Consider the following 18,496-nt stretch of genomic DNA (forward strand, 5'->3'; position numbering starts at 1 on the left):
GACGATTGGAAAGCAGAAGCAGCCGCACTCCCCGCTGAGAATACTGCTAGCACCAAACGGACCGCAGGTAGCCAACTTCAAAGCGAACTGGGGAAAAAGCTGAAAGAGGACGACTTGCCTAAAGAGGATTTTACCAAAGTAGTTTCCAGGGTCCAAAAAAAGAAGTCGAAGAAGGATAAAAGGAAACAACTGACTACGCCGCCAGAGACCCGTCTGTCCAAAGATAAGGAGGTTGCAAACCAAAAACCAGCAGCAGAAAAGACGAGGAAAGGAAGGGCTGGACCCTCGGCTCTGTCATTAAGCCGATGAAAGGCAAGACATTTGCGGAAGTCCTTAGTGAAATCCACTGCAGGATGAAATCCGAAGACAACCGAGCAGAGGTGTCTTCCATACGGAAAACGAGAGGTCGCGGAGTCTTCGTCGAACTGGGCTCGAAGGCAACTAGCAAGAGTACATTCTGCGGAGCGGTTAAGGGCTTATTGGGAGAGAAACTCTGATTTCTAGCCTAGAACCCATTTGCACTCTAAAAATCCGGGATCTTGTCTGCCTCACAGAACAGGTCGAAGTGGAGGAGGCGATAAAGCGTGAATGTCCAGAGGTAATCAATGCCTGAATAGGTATCACCTCTGTAAATGCCCGAGGCCAAAAACTTGCCGTGATGGAATTTCCCGAGCAATATGCGAGGAAACTTCTTAAGAACGGGAAAATCAAAATTGGATGGGTAGTATGCAGGGTACGAATGCGGATATTTCCCACCAAGTGTCTGATCTATGGACACACGTGAGCAACTTGCAAGGGACCGAAGATGAGGACAGTATGCTGGATGTGCAGTCAGGTAAGCCATCAAACGAAGACCTGCAATGAAAGTGAAAGTTGGGTTCTGCAGGGATCGTGACGCGCCTGGTAAGATCGTCGCACAAAACTGCGGGCTCGCGATGGTGTCCAATTTTTAGGGCAGAACTGGAAGGGGCTAGGGCGCGAATGGCATGATCAGTAGCAGACAAGTTAACATGCACGGAACTGCAACCGCTCACTAGTTGCTAACACAGTTCGCTGGGAAGGTAAATGCTGATATAGTGGTAATCAGCGAGCAATACCGAAACAGGGTCCCGGCTTCATGGCACCCCGACTAATCGGGCACCGCGCTGGGTTCTGGACGATGTTCGAATTCGTGTTCTTGCTCAAGGCCGAGGGAATGGATTTGTCTTCATTCGGTGTTTAGGGATATCGTTTTTAGCGTTTACCTGACGTGGAAGGAGACAATCCCGGACTTGATACTCTGGAGGACGCCGTTTCGAGCATGGACGGACGAATCCTGGCAGGCGGTGATTTTGATGCTAGGGTCCTTGAATGGGGCATGTCTCAGCCAGACTGCAGAGGGAACGGATTCTGGAAATGGTGACGAGAACCAGATCCACGGCAACGTTTCGAGGCCCAGGCTGTGAAGGAGGAATTACTGACATCACTTTTACGTCGGAAGCTCTGGCATCATCGGTGGACGGGTGGCGAGTCTTAGAACACTTCTCGACAAGTGATCACCAGTACATCGCGTTAGAAGAGGTTGACGCTACTTGCCGACGAGCATCAACCCGACGCTCCGCCTGCCTGGGAATGGAATTTCGCGGGGCTGAACATCGGGATGTTCGTCGAAGGTCTTGGAGCAGACAGAGCTGCGCTGGAGGGTCCTGCAGGGGGAGGTAGCATAGCTGTTGGCACTATCGTTAATTCAGTGATGAACCTGATAACGACGGCGTGTAAGGTTTCCATGCCCGGGAGGGGCTCCAGCCCCGGCAAGCCTTCTTTGTACTGGTAGACGGCAGAAATTGGTGACCGACGGAAGGAGTGCCATAAGCTCCGCCGTTTGGCACAACGTTTACACGCCAACGAGGAGTTATGCGTCATAAAGGCAGGCCATAGATCAACAAAAGGGAGACTCCGCGGCGCGATAAATAAAAGTTAAGCTCGCGGCTGACAGAACCTGGTCAAAAAGGTGAATGAGGACCCGTGGGGGCTATATGCTTGTCACCCGGAAAATCGGGACACTGCGGAAGCCCTGCATACTAAGTACCGAACAGATGATCCGTATTGTAGGGACATTATTATTATATTATATTATTCCCCAGACGTCCTGTATGGGTTGATGTCAATAGCGCGGAAAGCATCGAGGATTGACCCCTTTTCACAATGAGAGAGCTCGAAGAAGCGGTTCTCACTAAGAAAAGCAAGAAGGCGCCAGTTCCTGATGGTATCCCGGTGGAAGTTTACAAACTGCCAAGAGCCAGACTTGCTACCTGAGGTGTTCAACGCTTGCTTGAAGGAGGCTATTTTTCCCTGTTGCTGGAAGGTGGCCAGACTCGCGCTGATACCGGTCGATACATACCGGTCGATATGTATTCTTTAGATGGCGGGAAAAGTGCTCGAAAAGCTCATCGGGAGTAGACTCACTGAAGCAATCCGCGCCGCTAGAGAATTATCCCCAAGGAAGTTCAGGTTCAGAACGGGGAAATCCGCAGTGGATGCTGTTGTGGAGGTCGTAGATGCGGTTCATCGAGTCGAGGCACACAGCCGCCGATCTCGATGGATAGTGCTCCGTAACGGTTGATATCAGAAATGCCTTCAATTCCGTTAGATGGACAGATATACTAGACACATTAGAAACCTCATTCCACGCGCCAAGCTATCTCTTACGGATATTGATGGATTATCTGAAAGACCGCTCCCTGCTCTATAAGACGCTAGCGGACTAGACCAGGATGGAATTCATGTCGAGAGTAGCACAGGGTTCCCTCCTAGAGCCGGACCTCTGGAACGCTTTCTACTATAGTCTGTTGAGACTCGATGTGCTGGAGGAGTCGCGCCTGGCGTCATTGCGGCACTTGTTGTCGGACGCACTGTTGAACAGGCGCAAAGCAGATTTCACATATGATGCGATGAGTAAGCGGAAAAAACTGAGGTAGTCATCTTGACCAGAAACCCTACATCCCATATCGATTGGCGAGTAGACTATAGAGTCAAAACCAACGGTTAAATACCTTGGTGCAATGCTCGACTCGAAGGTGAGCAGCGGAAAGGGCTTCAGCTGGAGTGAGACCTTGAATCGGCCGATGGCGAATGTTGGGGGCCCTATATCTATTTAGAGACGTTACCTTATGGGAGCAATGCAGTTGATTCTGCTCTATGGAGCGGAGGTATGCGCTAATGCCCTTTACTAAGAGATGGATCGTAAGCGCCTTCCTCAAGTGCAGAGACGGGGGATTTTGCGAGGGGAATCTGCTTATCGCACTGTTTCCAAACCGGCGGTGATGATGATCGCGGAGGGATCCCCATTGCCGCCTTTGCCGAGGAGCGCCAAGCTATCTGTAGGAGCCCCGACCTTTAACTCCAGTTCGTCGGTGATGCCAATCTTACTAATTTGGGGACCGGATAGTTTGTTTTTGATAACTTTATTAAACCTGCTCCAGTTGATCCCGCTTGGGTTTCTGAAAGGTTTGAAGAGTTCTGCGGTGTGAATGTGTGATCTGAGTAGGATTTCTAATCACTCTCCTGTTCTTCACGTTCGGAATCCAATTGCCTGTTAGTAGGGCGTTATCAAGGAACTTCTCCCAACCATCACAGTTCTCTTCCAGTTGAGAAAATGGAAGGTTGGTGTACTGCGCCCTTGTTATACATCGGTAGATTTGTATTAATAATAAAATCAAAGAATGGCTCACCCCTTTCGTTGATTTCCGAGCTGCCCAAGGCGTATATCTTGTTTTGGCGTCACAGTCTATCAACTGGTTGGTTTTCTTTGCTGTTATGGTGGACATCAAATCTTGCAGTTCTTCTGGCGAAGCCGAGGAAATTTACGCGCCTGCTCCAGTTTGATCACGACCAGGTCGCTGGAACTCAGGTCTGGATACAGAAAAGCGTGCAGAGTCTTTCCCGCGAGGATACATGTTCTATGCCTTTCCAGATCAGCGTCTCTTGTGCTCTGGAATAAATTATAATATTTGCTTTAGATTCCTTTGATGGTTCAGTCGTCTCCGATCCAGGGCTCCTGCATTAGTGCGACATTGATGTGTTGCTCTTGGAGCAAAACAGTCAGATTAGCTGCGGAGCACTTCGGGTGCTGCAATTAAATCTTAATTATAGCCTGGGGAGCGCGTCAGGACCCGTCGGACATCTTCATCTCATCCAACAGCTGGCTCGCGGCGGCGATTGGATCCAAGTTGTCGTCGTTCCCGTGTGTAGAGGTTGCTGAGCGTCCGAGGCCCTGGAGACTCTGTTCACCTTGTATTTTTGTTCGATCTCTTCTTGAGATCAATAGCGTTTGAGACCGCCTTCTGCTTGTCTGTCAGTCGTTTGCTGTTATATTCTTCATTAATCGCCTGGCATTTAACGACGTATTTTGCATTCATTCATCGCAATTTTGCTCAGAATATATATGGTTTTCTGGTACTGGCTGCTTAGCAGGACTCCAATGGACCTCCGTTTCCTAGCCGGTTTCCGGTGACCGGCATTCATGTCACCCCTGCTTTTGAGGGAGCCTTCGACATCAACGGTTTTGTGTTAGGGGGACTATGGTTGGTGCTCACTACACCCAGCTCGACTTGCAGTGTGGCAAACCACTAGTTAAAATGCCGCCTCGCACAGTTCTGCTGGATGCCGGCAGCTCTTCCTCCGATGATGCGCCTGGCATAACCACCACTTCTTCTATCGTCTGCTTTGGGTTTTTTTTGTTTAAGTCCATGTCTTGGCCGCACATGTAGTCAGGGAAGAATGTTCACTCTGGCTAGTCCTGCCAGAAGGGTAAGGGGGGAAGATGAACTTATGATATATATATTCAGAGTTCGCATGCGAAAGAGCAAACTGCACATTGAACACGCAGCCCTCGGCATATGCTGTTCCACCTTGGCCTGGGGTCCTGTTGGCATCACATAATGCTGCTGGTTAAGCTCACTCCCTCCGCCAGATTCATTTGCCCCAATACGTAACCAGCACACGAACAGGTTCTCACCAGTTGGACGAGCCTGATCCCAACCCGATCCAACACTCTTGGCCCGTCCGAAGACGGTTTCCAGTGGCCACCGCAATGAGGTCCAATGAGGACATGTCGAATGATGCAACTTTAACCTGAAGCATGATTAGACCAGGCCGCCCATTAACCTTTGGTTTCCTAGATTTGTTAGTCGAACGAAAAATGGCTTCTTGTACGATTGAAGGCTGATTGGAAATATAAGATGACTTGGCTTTTTGATGATGCATATCACCAACAGAGATTGATTCTTCTTTACGCCGCGATCTACTTACGTAAAACGACTAATTGCTGCTCATAAACTTTTGAAATTTATCAAATAATTGAAAAGTAATGGTTGCTCGGTTTAACTTGAAATTGATAAGATCTAAATGATAATCCCCATATCTTTCCATATAAAACCCTTAGTTGAGTACAAGCGCTCTATTCGCCATGTACAAAGTGTTGATTCCATTTCTCTTGGCTGTGTCCACTATCTTTGGAGCCAGCATCGGCCCAAAGGGATTAATTCCCAGGCTAGATGGAAAGATAGTCGGTGGCGTAGCAACAACTATAAAGGACTATCCTCATCAAATCAGTTTAAGATACTACGGTAGCCATCGTTGCGGAGGATCTATATTCAAGGCCGACGTTATCATAACTGCTTGTCACTGCACAATCGGCATAGCTGCGAGTAATCTTAACATCAATGCTGGAACAACGTACCGAACTGTCAATGGTCCTGTCTCACATTCTATCAAGAAGATTATTGAACACGAGGACTATGACGGCTGGACATACGTTAACGATATTTCCATTATGTTCCTTGAAGAGGAACTGTCATTCACGGATGAAATCCAACCTATCCCATTGGCGAATGCTGGAGAACAATTGAAAGCAGGAACTATGGTACGCGTTACGGGCTGGGGTACCCTTCAGTCTGGAGGAATGGCTCCAGATGAATTGCAAGTTGTCTATGTGAGCACGGTTGGAAGGGAGGAGTGCGAAAAGGCTTATGAAGAAATGAATGAAATCGATGATTCGATGTTATGTGCTGGTGAACAGTTTGGAGGCAAGGACTCATGCCAAGGTGACTCCGGTGGACCACTCATTTGTAATGGCAAGCAGTACGGTATTGTGTCATGGGGCTACGGATGTGCTTTCCCAGATTATCCCGGAGTATATTCTAATATTGCTTATCTCAGGCCTTGGATTGATCTGAAAGTAAAGATTTCTTTGACTTAGAAATTAGAATGCTAGTGTAAGAGTGAAAGGTGCTATATCTAATGCATATTGTTATTAATTTTCGTTGAAGTGAAGTTTGTGAGAATAGAAATAAAATAAAAAAAATGCCTCCAATACTGGTTAATTAATCTAAACAAGTTGGCAATTCCGCAATCAGCAACAAAAAGTGAAATACAGGAAAAGGTTATAGCACACTTAAGGTACCAAAAACCAAGTGCTGACTGAACCCGTTTGCGAGTCTACAGAAGGGGTCTGGCCCGTGTGAAGGAGTCCCTGCTGCCTTCTTTGCTAGTTCATCTACTGCCTCAGTGCTTTCCTACCCAAGATGTCCTGTAACCCAGAGTATCTAGATCTTGTTGAAAGAGCCGAGCGTATTGAGTCTTTCAAGGCATTCTTGTACCAGTTTAGAGTTCACGTGGTTGAACCTAAGTGCCTTGATCGTTGCTTGGCTGTCGGTGAAAATAGCAACGTTCTGCCGCCTGTAGTTTCTTTGGAGATTAAAGGAGGTACATCTGACTGGGACGTATATTTCCGCCTGGAATATGCTAGTGTGCTTATCCATTGGCTCCAAGTACATTTTCCTTGAACCAATGACCCCGCACCTATCCCTCTGCTCGGATGGATCCGTCAGTGTACCAAATAATCAGTTGCTGGTTGAAGCCGTATGTCGTAGCCACGTTTTCCAGTTTGCATTATTATTCCAACGTGTTTTAAACTTCTTATTGAAGTGAAACCTCGTTATCATTTATTCCTCTGCATCAATAATTCTGGGTACCGCCTAGAAAGAATGTTAATCTTCTTTCTGTTTAGGCAGCTCTTCGCCTCACTGATATTGCCGGCTTTCTGGAAGATTACCCTCCTTGCCTGCATTTATATGTGCAGACGGAGAGGGGTTAATCTCAGAACGACCTTCAGGGATGCCATTGGGCATGTCCTCATAGCCTCACTGATACATAGATTAACGCCACATAGGTGATAATTGCCCCCCTGCAGTGTATATCCAAAGCAGTATTTTCGGGCTGCAACTTCATTTTTTCCTGCTATGGACCTACAAGTCATCAGAGCCCTCGTAGCTTACTAACAAGTGTTTCTTCTGTTTCTTATTCTGTTTTCCAGAGACCCCTGTTTCTCGATTCACCTCCATGTCATGTAACTTTATGGCTCTCTGTTGATCAAGCTTACGTCTCCTAGTGAATGTACTATAGTGGTTTTGGCTGGATTGATACGCATTCCCACCTTCCTGCGTCAAGCACCAGTAGCCCTTAATCCAATTTGGATTCTATAACATGGGGTATCCTCATATTTGTCGCTACAGATTAAGACAATGTAGTCCGCGTAACCCTGGACCTGTATTCCAGTATTGTTTAGCACGTCCTATTGAGAGACTTGATTTATGTACCAGGTTTGCTTGTGCGAATTATTCTGGACAAGGAACAACTCTTGTTCACAACGAAAAACTCTTCATGGCTATGACCAACCACTGACTCGTTTCCGTGAAGGCCTTTTCCGAGCTAATACACTAACACATTGAACGTTTCAGGGAAGCATGCATGCAGTTCATTGACAATTGGTACTGACAACATCAATGCTGATGTAAGCTGACCATGTGCGGTTATCGGACACTGATCCCTGGAAGCGGATCAAAAGTTGGGTGAATACAATTCCGATGTCTAAACTAACGTATGCCCTGCGACATCCACCTCGCGAAACGGGGCTTTTTGAGACTTTGAAGGAAGGATCGAATCTTCTGAGAACTTTTTCCCTCATTCACATTACCATATTGCGAGAAGCTACACACATGAGTTACCAACTCTGACAGTCAGCAGGATTCATTACTAGCTCGATGATTGGTTGCCTTCTCCGTCGAGAAGCAAACTTTTTTCGAACTGGACCCTCGGAACTACTACATCAGATTTCCTAGTGGACTTCAATCGCTTGCACTACTGAAATATTTGGCAGATAGGGTGCAGTTAGAAGGAAAATCTTCAGGAACGTAGGATTTCCTGGCGGTCCGAATGACCTCAAACCACAATAAAAGCATAATGGGAAAACCGTGGTGTCTTCTACTATCAAAGCGCAGCAGTCTTTGCGATTCGATTGTTGAGCTGCTTTAACGCCTCAGCAATAGCCTAGAATACCGCAGACCAGATGCCTCGACCATAGCAGCCATTTCAAGCCGGGTCCGAGCAGAGGTAACAACACGAAAACATGAATGGGCCACTCAGTGCATCAGTGCAGACATTTGCAGCGCTTGGTTTGCAACTCTCTACTACTTCACACTTCTCTTCAGTGGTTCCAACCAAGATATCCACCCCCAGGCAAAGTCACGATCCTGTGTGTCCCATGTTTGATCAATACTGGAGCCACCGTTAATTGATTTGTTTCGGCCTTCCCGGACGGGCTAGAAATAGGTTTATCGAACGGTCAAGATGAAACTTAATCCCTAGTATGCGGACTCTGAATACTTTGTTCGCTTTCAATTTTCAGTAAGCCCTTAGCCCTGGTGGCTGGCCTGGAAAACATACAATTTTTGCCAGGATTACCCGTAGGACCAAGACATGAACTTCAACTGTACTGAACAAAAAACGGACGACTATAGACAAATAAGAAATGTTGATGCCAGGCGCATCTTTGGAGAACGAGTTGGCATTGACCCAGGATATAGCAGCGATCGAGGACAGCACCCCTAGGAAACCGCTGTCATTGAACTAGATATAGTAACAGAAAGCCATCCATACTCTGAGCAAGATTGCGAAGAGTAAAGAGGCCGGTACTGTTATGAAAATGAATGAAAAAGGACTTCGCTAAATATTAGGAGGATAGGATACCAACGCAGGGTACTATCCTAGGATAAGATCGAACAACAGACCAAAAGGAAGTGTGCGAAACTTGGACGCTTAGCAACCTCTGCAAAAAGTGAAAATTCAATGGCGATCCGACATGACACGCACTGCGTAATCTTTCAGCGCCGTGGCCAGGAGTTATTATACTTAAGGGTAGCGCTGGCGGTTGATAATTAGGTTAGCACCAAACCACTGACACAGGTTTGGATCAGCGTTGAGGTCATGTTATTGGAGATGGTTTTGGAGTACCTCCGAGGTGGAAACGAACAGAGAGCATAAATCGCCTACTTTGATTACTCTCAGGTAATATATGCGATTATATTTTCAGAAGCGAATACCAATTCTTATGTGGGTCGATAAGATCAGAGACACCTGAATCGGCGCAATGCTTAAGGTAGTCCTAAACGGCGATATTCCCAGGGGACCATTAGCTTACATCTGGTTGTCGAAGGGACTGTCTTAAAAAGTCAAGTCGGCCACCAAGACCTCCAGGAGGTGGTCCTGGTTAGACTGTTGTCAACACATTAAAAACAGAAACGAGTCATGGAGAAGCCCGTCTTTTCTCAAGAAGTCGAAAGGTTCCTGGACAGTATCTGCTAGTGAGGTCCTAGAGCCACACGTACGACACGTGTGCGATGATTTTCGTGCAGGAGGCGAGCAAGTGCAGCCATGAGTTCCTGAAAGACTTTCGGTCTCTTTCATGTTGAAAGATCTATGATAAAACGTATCCTGAATATTCAGTTACGCCTTTTTCTCCACATTTCAGTACGCTTACATCAAAGAAAAAACCAAAGATACCGCTCTTTATTAGGTAATGAGCACGATTAAGCGGCCGCTACATTGCAAGTAACGTACCCTAGCTTTCTTCAAGCTGTCGAGGAGACTTTTGCCAGAGTAGGATTGGAGAGGTGTCTTGCGCATTGGATACTATCCATGTTAAGGACCGGAGAAATACAATCTGATCTGAGAGAAAGCTACTTGATCAGAGCTATGAGTATCGGGGATACTCCCTACCGTTTTGAATTAAATCATTGAAGGTGCATTAAAATAAGCGCGGGTGAACTCTGCAAAATACGGAGTTGGTTTAAATCCAACCAAAACAGGGCTAATGCCATTTGCCACCAAGGCAAGGTTACCCGAATTTCACTTCCAGCGGCTAAGAAGGCAGAGATTGGCCCATTCTCCAATATAAATTTTCCGGAGGTCATCCAAGCTAAGCAAGAACAAGAAAGCTTGTATAAACTTTTACGCCAGTAAGAGGGCCATGGTAAGGAAATGGGATGCTCCGCCGAGTATAGTTTTTTTGGACGTACACAGGCGTGATTTGACCCATCCTTACGTACGGTTCCGTTGTGTGGTGATAGCCGCTGAGCAAAAAGTACAATAAAACCAACCTTAATGAGAGTGTGTAAGTGGTACTGGTTTTTCGCAGCTCTGCCCGCTAGATACCCGCAAAGTACCCATGCACTTTCTCTCATTGGAGTTGAACAGCAATAGTAATACCTTAGAAGAAGTACGTCGGGAACTCTGGGCACTTCCCGCGCATTACGCCACACGAAACTGGAGCTTCAAGTGAAATTTTGCTGTGGACTTTCTAACCAGGGCAGGTGGACCCTCGACGTTACAAGGATATTACACAATACTCTTCATCTACAAATTAAAGATGCTGAGTAGAGGCGATGCATAGGTTTTTTCGAATATAAACAGTATAGCTGAGTCGTACAATCTCCCAGAATTCGCCAGTGTATTCAAGCCTGAGTTATTCGCGATATTGGAGGGCTGCCGATGCCCGGGGCATAATCCGAACCCCAAGTGTGACATAGCCAATCTGACCGCCAGTTAAATGATAATTATGGCTTTGTACTGCCGATCCCCTATAAGCTGGTGAGGCGCGGTAGTCTGGACGTCAAGTTCAAATCCACCCCCTCGTGGGTTCTTGGTCATAGGAACATAGAGGCCGGTCCGTCTGTGGGACTGAGTAGGATAAGCACTGCTTAAAGACTGCCGACTTTAGATGGCGAAGTCCCACCAAGTGTAGGATGATTTGGCTTTCCTTTAACAAAAGCAGCGACAGCTTTTGGGCCAGGTAGGTGCAAATTCTTACAGGATTACGCCGGTTTGCCAGGCGGTGACTATGCCGTCAGACTCAGTATACTATACAATTCGCGTTGCCAAAGTTGCGGAGCGGAAGCAATAGCCTCCATGCACTTCCTTTGCGATTGCTCAGCTTCAGCTAGGGCCGGGTTGCGGAAACTAGGTGAACAACTCTTTGGGAACCTTAACCTAAACACACTACTATTTTCAGGGCGGGGGAATTGCTGTCCTTATGTGATGCTACGGGCTGGCTCTGCAAATCTGAGTCGGCTAGATTTTGCGTCCCTTGCTTGGATTTTTTTATCCACTGGACGTGAGTGGCATAGAGCTTTGGAACAGTTATTGGGAGAACTGAATCCAGTTTTTTCACTGCCCTCTGGATCTCTGATCCCCATAAATCTGTTTGGTAGAAGATATAAAGTTATCTTGAAACGTAGAGAAAACTGTGAGCAAATCAGAAAAATGGTTACCAGGATATATTGACGTCTTCTACACCGACGGCTCAAAGCCAGAGCAGGGTTCTGGAACAGGAATTTACCTCTCGAATGAAGTTGTCTTTTCCTTTCTGATAATATGCAATGAACTTTTATGCTGAAGCGTATGCGGTCCTAAATGCGGCAACGTGGCTGATTGATGAGCGGTTGAAGGGCAGCCACATCGCGGTCTACAGCGACAGTAAGGCTGCACTGAAGCGTTTGGCTATTATTTGATCTCTTAAAAAATCGCTCAGGAATATAGGAACCGATTGGACTCTGTTTCTAAATTCAATACGGTGGAACTACCCTGCGTAACTGTTTATTGTGGGGTAGAGGGAAATGAAATCTCGGATGGTTTGGCAAAAAAAAGTTTAATTTTTTCTCTATGAAATGAAGAAACGGATTCCATGGAACATTTTCTATGCGAGGGCCCCATCTGTGAGCACAACAGATACCAGATTTTTGGTGGTGATTTGCTCTACCTGCAGCATCACATCTACTAACGAAATTGCTGCTATACATAAATCTGGGAATCTGGGATATTAAATGGGGGAATCGAGTACAATGGGCCACTAAGGTCTGAGTGCTCAGATCCTGGTATCCCCTCCCCCTTCATACGCACGTGCTTGCTTTTCCCATAGTAGTCATCAACTTTGTAGCGTAAAAACGGCGCACTACAGGGCGAATTGGGCTCCTTAGGGTAACCACTGATACCTATCTACCTACCCTTCCCAAACAAAATCAACAAGGAAGACCATTTTAACTGACAGCCAATGAGAATCATTCTCGGCATAGTTGACAGGACGAACCACTTCATCGCCGGTGTGCTGAGATCTAAGCTGAATGCTGAGAACTGAGACGAATAGTTTCCGCCTCATCCTGCTTTTGACCCAAAACTTTGTATCTTTTGTTACGTTAAAAGAAAATGTCACTGATGTCAATCAACTTGTTGCAATTTCCTGCTTCCAATCTTTCGAAGCTGAGGCTTAGGTCGTACAAGTCTAAAGAGATATGCTATCGAGGTCGGAGGCTCAGTAAACAGAGACACTTTCCAGTCCCATCCGGATGATGTTAGTGGAAAATACTGAAGAGTTGCCAGGAATCTGGCATCCACAGGTCGCAGGTCAATTGCATCTTCGCGTTGATGCACACAATGCGAACAGTGTCACTGTGAAGAACGTTTAACCGATACCTCTGATTAAGGTAATGCTCTTTGATGAGACGTATGAAAGAGACAGTTTGTTACGTCGGAAGTCCGAAATTTAGGTATCATCATACCATATTGACTTTTGAGAACGTCATTGCTCTTTTGCGTTGGATACAGGTTATGATAGATGATTTGATGATCTTGACTCATCCTCAGAGGATAAGGTTGTTTTTCTTGGAGACCAGGTCCAGAAACAAGTTGGTGAAAGCTAGAAATGATCGAAAGGTAAGAGCGATTCAGTACTAGCTAGCCGACATGGAAAACAATTCCGTAGGTATTTTTCACGCTGATGACAGACGTTCCATCAGTGTAAATGTCATGGAATTTCAATTCGGACTTTAACATAATATTTAGATCTTTCAAAGCTTGTTTCAGATTCAAATATTTATTAAAAGCCTGATGACATTATTGAAAGGAATACATTTATTATTTTACGATACACAATCAAGTTTCATTCTTTCCCTAGAAATTCATCCAACCGTTGGTCAATCCAATCTCTCAAGGTGCCTATATTAGCATAAACTCCAGGATATTCAGATCGCGCACATCCAATCCCCCAAGAAACCACTCCATACTGCTTGCTTCCTATAATCAATGGTCCTCCAGAATCTCCTTGACACGCATCTCGTCCTCCAAATGGTTCCCCGGCGCAAAGCATATGCTCGGTCACATTATTTTTGTCACCATAAGCTTCAGCACAATCTGAATTGGTCACTATAGAAACGGCCACTACTTGCAGGACCTCCGGTTGGGAGCCGCTTTCTTTCAACACACCCCATCCTGTAACGTAAGCCTTAGTACCAGCTGGTGGTACCTCATTAAGTTTAGCCATCGATATGGGTTGGATCACATCATTAAATTCGAAGCCGATGTTGAGGAATAATATGGCGACATCATCGTAGTATTTGAAAGGATCAAATCCTTCATGGACTACGAAATTCTTGATTGTATCTTTAGGGCCTTGGCCGTCCCGAAACGATGATCCTGCCACGACCGATAGATAGGTTGTTGTATATCCGCTTACACAATGGCCCGCTGTAAGTATCGCCTTCGCTCGAATGATGGACCCTCCACAACGATGGTAATCAAATGACCTCAAGGATACTTGATGAGGAAATTTTTCAACCGATGTATCACTTCCTCCTACTATTCTACCGTCAAGAACTGGTATCAAACCATTCGGAAGTGGAATGTGGGGTATAGTTGCTCCCAATGTGAATGGGATCAATAGAAGACAACTGTATTTACCTCTCATTCTGAAAATGCACCTGGAAAGGTACTGTAATTTCTCAATTTTAAAAATTCCTTTTGAAGATTTTGCTAGATTTTCTTATATCATTTTATTAATCGATTAAAGTCATCAGTTTTTATGAGTCGGCATTTTGATGTAACGTAAAAACCAAATTAAAGTGGAAAAGCTGCAAGATAGCAAGCTAATCGTATTGATTACAATCAATTCCTTATTACGGTAATCAAGCCATAGAAATATCAATTATGAACCTAATAGCATGTGGTGTTCCTTTATTTCAAAAGATATTTTAATTGGATTTCAACACATCGAACCAAATATTTTCCAACAGACACAACACATGTTTTAATAAACCCAATACCCTCGCTATCGTAGATCAGTTAGCATTGGCTGCCAGTAATTTACTATCAATCCACTTTCGTAACGCTGATATTTTTACGTAAACACTTGGTTTTCCTGGCCGAGCACATCCTAGTCCCCAGGAAACCGTACCAAAGAGTTTATTTCCTACAATTAATGGACCACCAGAATCTCCTTCACAAGGGTCGACACCACCTTGCGGTTCTCCAGCGCAAATCATCGTAGAAGTAACATTATTAATTCCCTCATAGGCATCCTCGCACTCCTCCTGATCCCAAATAGTTACAGCAGCAAATCGTAGTTTCTCGGAAAGTGCACTTCCATTTTCCTTCATAGTACCCCAACCACTGACATAAGCCTTCGTACTCGGATGAAGCTCTTCTCCATAGCTAGCCAGATATATTGGTTGAATTGTATTACTAAATTCAAATCCTCCCTCCAGAAACAGGAGCGCAATGTCGCTTTCTAAAGTTCGGATGCTGTAATCTTCATGAGCGATGTAATCCTTCACTTTAAGCTCCATTCCTTCGTCTTCCCATTCTGTAACTCCAGCTTTGACAGAAAGGTACCATGTATCCTGGTCGTCAACACAATGTCCTGCGGTGGTTGCTACATGAGCTTTAATGATGACCGCACCACACCTGTGGTAGCCATACATTCGAAAAGATCCTTGAAATGGAAATCTCTCGATTGTTGTCTCTTCTCCACCCACTATTCGCCCATTCAGCCAGGAATGCAACCCAGTCAGGTGAAGCGGATTCCCTGATGATGAAACCACTAACGTAGAAGTGAGAAGTCCAAGTATAGTAACACACACCATTTTTGACACTGTGATTACCGGGTCAGGGCTTCTCTTATAAGGGATGCTTAAACCACAGATTATAATAAAACTGTCAGCACTGCACCCTCCATTTGAACTGAATGGTATCGACGTAGCTTATCGACTGTAAATCTAAGAAATGAATTATAGCAGCTAATTTGATGATGTAATATTTGATAGCAAAAAGTGATATATGCAATGATGCTTAAATGAAATTAGTCACCCCCGCCCCCCCCCCCCTCCATGTGCGTTCGGGCCGAAGAATATATTTAAAGTTTTCTCGACTTGTCATTAAAGGTCGCTAATAGGTATGGAAATTTATGGGCTAGCAATCTGCCTCCGATAGGGACTGACCTCTCGCCAAAGACCTTTTTTGAAACTTCCTCCGTCTCGTCATTGGTGGAAAACTGTTCGAGTGCAGAGCCTGCCATAAGGTCAGTTCGGTCTTAACTGACTGATACCGTACGACAAATCCCGACCGACCACTTCACAATCAGCAGTTGATGTTCGGATATGCGCAACTAGAGAAGCGTTCACATCGGTCTCAAAAAGGATCGCCATTTGATGCTCGTTTAGGTTCGCTTCCGTGGTGCGTCCACCATTTCTCGCTGGATTGACCGCTGATCACCGTAATAAAAATGTCACCAAAATGCAACCCAACGAACTAAAAATTATTTTACAAAACTCACGTTTCTGTAACTTGCGATTTTATTTTCGTACAATGCCCAGTAATAAAACATCTTCGGCCCAGTTATTACCAGCACCCGATTGTTAGAATACGAAAATATCTGCCAAAAAGAATGGTCTAAATCAACCAATACGGCCCATTGTCCTTATTCACCGCCCGCTGAATGTCCACCGTAGATGATTTCCGAGAACTTTGTATCCAATCTGTTTTCCGCATTGATCGCTGAAATATGAAAAATTTCACTTCTTCTCTCTTATTAAATGACAACTGCCGGTCCAACTCATCAGCTGTCCATTGATCAGCTGGTCTCGGTCCCGCTATTTTCGTTCCGGGTCCATGCTGGCTGAGCGTCAACAGCAACATACCGTCACGAACATAACCACGAACAACCGCCTGCCCAATAACGTACAATACAATTTTATAAAAATTAGAATTTGAACAGGTTAAAGTGAAATTTAACTATGAATTTTAAGGGAAAGGGACCAGTGGTTCGATGAGCGCTCAAAAAACCACCCCCCCCCCCTCACACATTGCCGAGCCTGGCTAACACAGAGGCGTGCAAGAACGTGTCGACCGAGCACTTTGATGGAGCTTCAATCTTTGCGGGCGGACCTTCACGGTCCATTTCGCCAATTTTTTTTTAGGTTTGTGGGATAGCTCAGCCCTTTAAGTCATTGTCGGCCACTTAGGTTGCTCGTTCTGATCATCCTATCCAAATATGTTCATTACTCCATGTAAAGTGAAGCCACAATATTTTTTGATCCAATCATTTCGAGTAGAGGTGTGTGCCTGTTTGAGATGGGAGAGAGGCAATGCCTCTGAGCACTCAGACCTTAATGGGTCATTGTACTCGATTCCCTTGTCTAACGGAATATCCCGGATTCGTTTATGTATCGCAGGATTTCCGTTAGTGGATGTGATGCTACCAGCTGCAGTTGTAGCATATCAGCACCAAAAATCGGATGTCTGATGCGTCCATAGACTAGGCACCCACATAGAAAATGTTCCGTCGATTCCTCTTACTCATTACAGGATGGACACGTATCATCTTGGAAAATTCCTATTCTGAACATATGCCCAGCGAGTGAATTATGGCAGTCAAAATACCCACAATACTTCAAGCTTTTCGACAGGATACACTTTCCAGTGTTTTTGTTTGGTTCTGACAGGAAAAGTTTGGTGTGTCTAGCAGCATCGAGGCTTCGCCACCTGTCATTATGGGAAGCTTGTTCCCAGATTTTGATAGTAGCATCAGCCAATGCTACTGACACCGCAAAAGCTGATTCCGGTCCGGCCATGGGGAAAGTGGAAGCCTCTTTTGCTAAGGCATTCGAGATTTCATTTCCCTCTACACCATAATGACCAGCTACCCAGAGTAAATCTGCCATATTGACTCTAGAAACAGAGTTTAATCGGTTTCTGCCCTACTGAACAGTGTTTGAAGTGATCACAGTACTACTCAACGCCCACAATGCAGGTTGACTACCGCTACAGATTGCAATGCGCCTGCCCTTCAACCGTTCGTCAATCATCCAGGTTGCCGCCCTTTCGTTTTTATTTGGGAGGTAGACTCCTGCTCCAGAACCATTCTCTGTTTTTGAGCCATTGGTGTAGAAGACGTCAGTATACCCTGACACGCATTCTTCTGGTACGCCCCAGTTTTCTCTTCGCTTCAAGATAACACCATATTTCCTACCAAATAGATCTACGGCGATCTGAGAATCGGAAGACATTGCATATCTGCATAAGCTCAAGCGTATATTGGCAAACTTTGCAGTTCTGCACACCAACTTGAGGGCAGCCTTTCCGTTGTTAGGTAGCGATTCAGAACATAAAAATGTCTGCGTGAGCATAGCCTAAATCCACAGTTTCATCAACACCATGCTCAATGGCGGCATTGTAGAGCTGTTGGAACGACACACAGTCAAACGCCCCTTCCATGTCCACGAACACCCCCATCGCGTACCCGCCTTTCACAGTTGCGTCCTCTATCTTTGAAACCACAGAGTGAAGAGCAGACTCAGAGGACTTTCCACGTTGGTGAGCATGTTGGTTTTCATTTACTGAATGGGACCTTAGCGTCTTCTTGCGAATGTGACGCACAACCACTCACGCCAGACATTTCAACGAAAATGATGTTACGCTAATTTGAGGTTCTTTGGATTTGAATGTCACCTTTCCCAGGCTTTGGTATGAAGACTACCTACCTTCTAACGAGAGGAAGGCACGTAGTCCAGAGTAAGACATCCTTGAAAAATATTTGTTAGAAGTTGCTCTAAGTGCTTTATACCCTCCTTTAGCGTGACTGGTTTGATGCCATCCATACCAGGTGCTTTGAAGTGCTTGAATGATCCAACTGTCGCTGGTGGGTGATGCACTCGGACTCGGACTCTGAAGATGTCTACCAAAATCGCGTGAACTTGAGCTTAGTGTGCGCCGTGACAAAAGAGAATTTACTATTGCGTTGGTCGAGGAAGCGCAAGATGCCGCAAAACGCAATGATTTCAAAAGTGTATACCGC

At 45.5% G+C, this 18,496-nt stretch overlaps 4 protein-coding genes across 4 annotated transcripts in view; 2 read left to right on the plus strand and 2 right to left on the minus strand.

The window, feature by feature from the left end:
* The window catches only part of LOC119654139 (transmembrane protease serine 9-like), a 53,792-nt gene that overhangs the window by 7,329 nt on the left and 27,967 nt on the right, over nt 1-18,496 (plus strand). Inside the window, exon 2 of the mRNA XM_038059303.1 lies at nt 5,423-6,125. Coding sequence (XP_037915231.1) covers nt 5,423-6,125 — 703 coding nt within the window. The remainder of the gene's footprint in view (nt 1-5,422; nt 6,126-18,496) is intronic.
* On the plus strand, nt 5,427-6,349 carry LOC119653784 (trypsin beta-like). The gene has a single exon (XM_038058787.1). It carries the CDS (start codon nt 5,447-5,449, stop codon nt 6,236-6,238), a length of 792 nt encoding a protein of 263 aa, XP_037914715.1. The 5' UTR covers nt 5,427-5,446; the 3' UTR covers nt 6,239-6,349.
* Nucleotides 13,264-14,152, minus strand: LOC119653782 (trypsin delta-like). The gene has a single exon (XM_038058784.1). The coding sequence runs from the start codon at nt 14,111-14,113 to the stop codon at nt 13,310-13,312; it is 804 nt and encodes a 267-aa protein (XP_037914712.1). The 5' UTR covers nt 14,114-14,152; the 3' UTR covers nt 13,264-13,309.
* Nucleotides 14,235-15,299, minus strand: LOC119653781 (trypsin beta-like). Its single transcript, XM_038058783.1, has one exon. It carries the CDS (start codon nt 15,285-15,287, stop codon nt 14,484-14,486), a length of 804 nt encoding a protein of 267 aa, XP_037914711.1. The 5' UTR covers nt 15,288-15,299; the 3' UTR covers nt 14,235-14,483.

Source organism: Hermetia illucens, chromosome 4 (assembly GCF_905115235.1).
Source record: "Hermetia illucens chromosome 4, iHerIll2.2.curated.20191125, whole genome shotgun sequence".
NCBI lineage: Eukaryota > Metazoa > Arthropoda > Insecta > Diptera > Stratiomyidae > Hermetia > Hermetia illucens.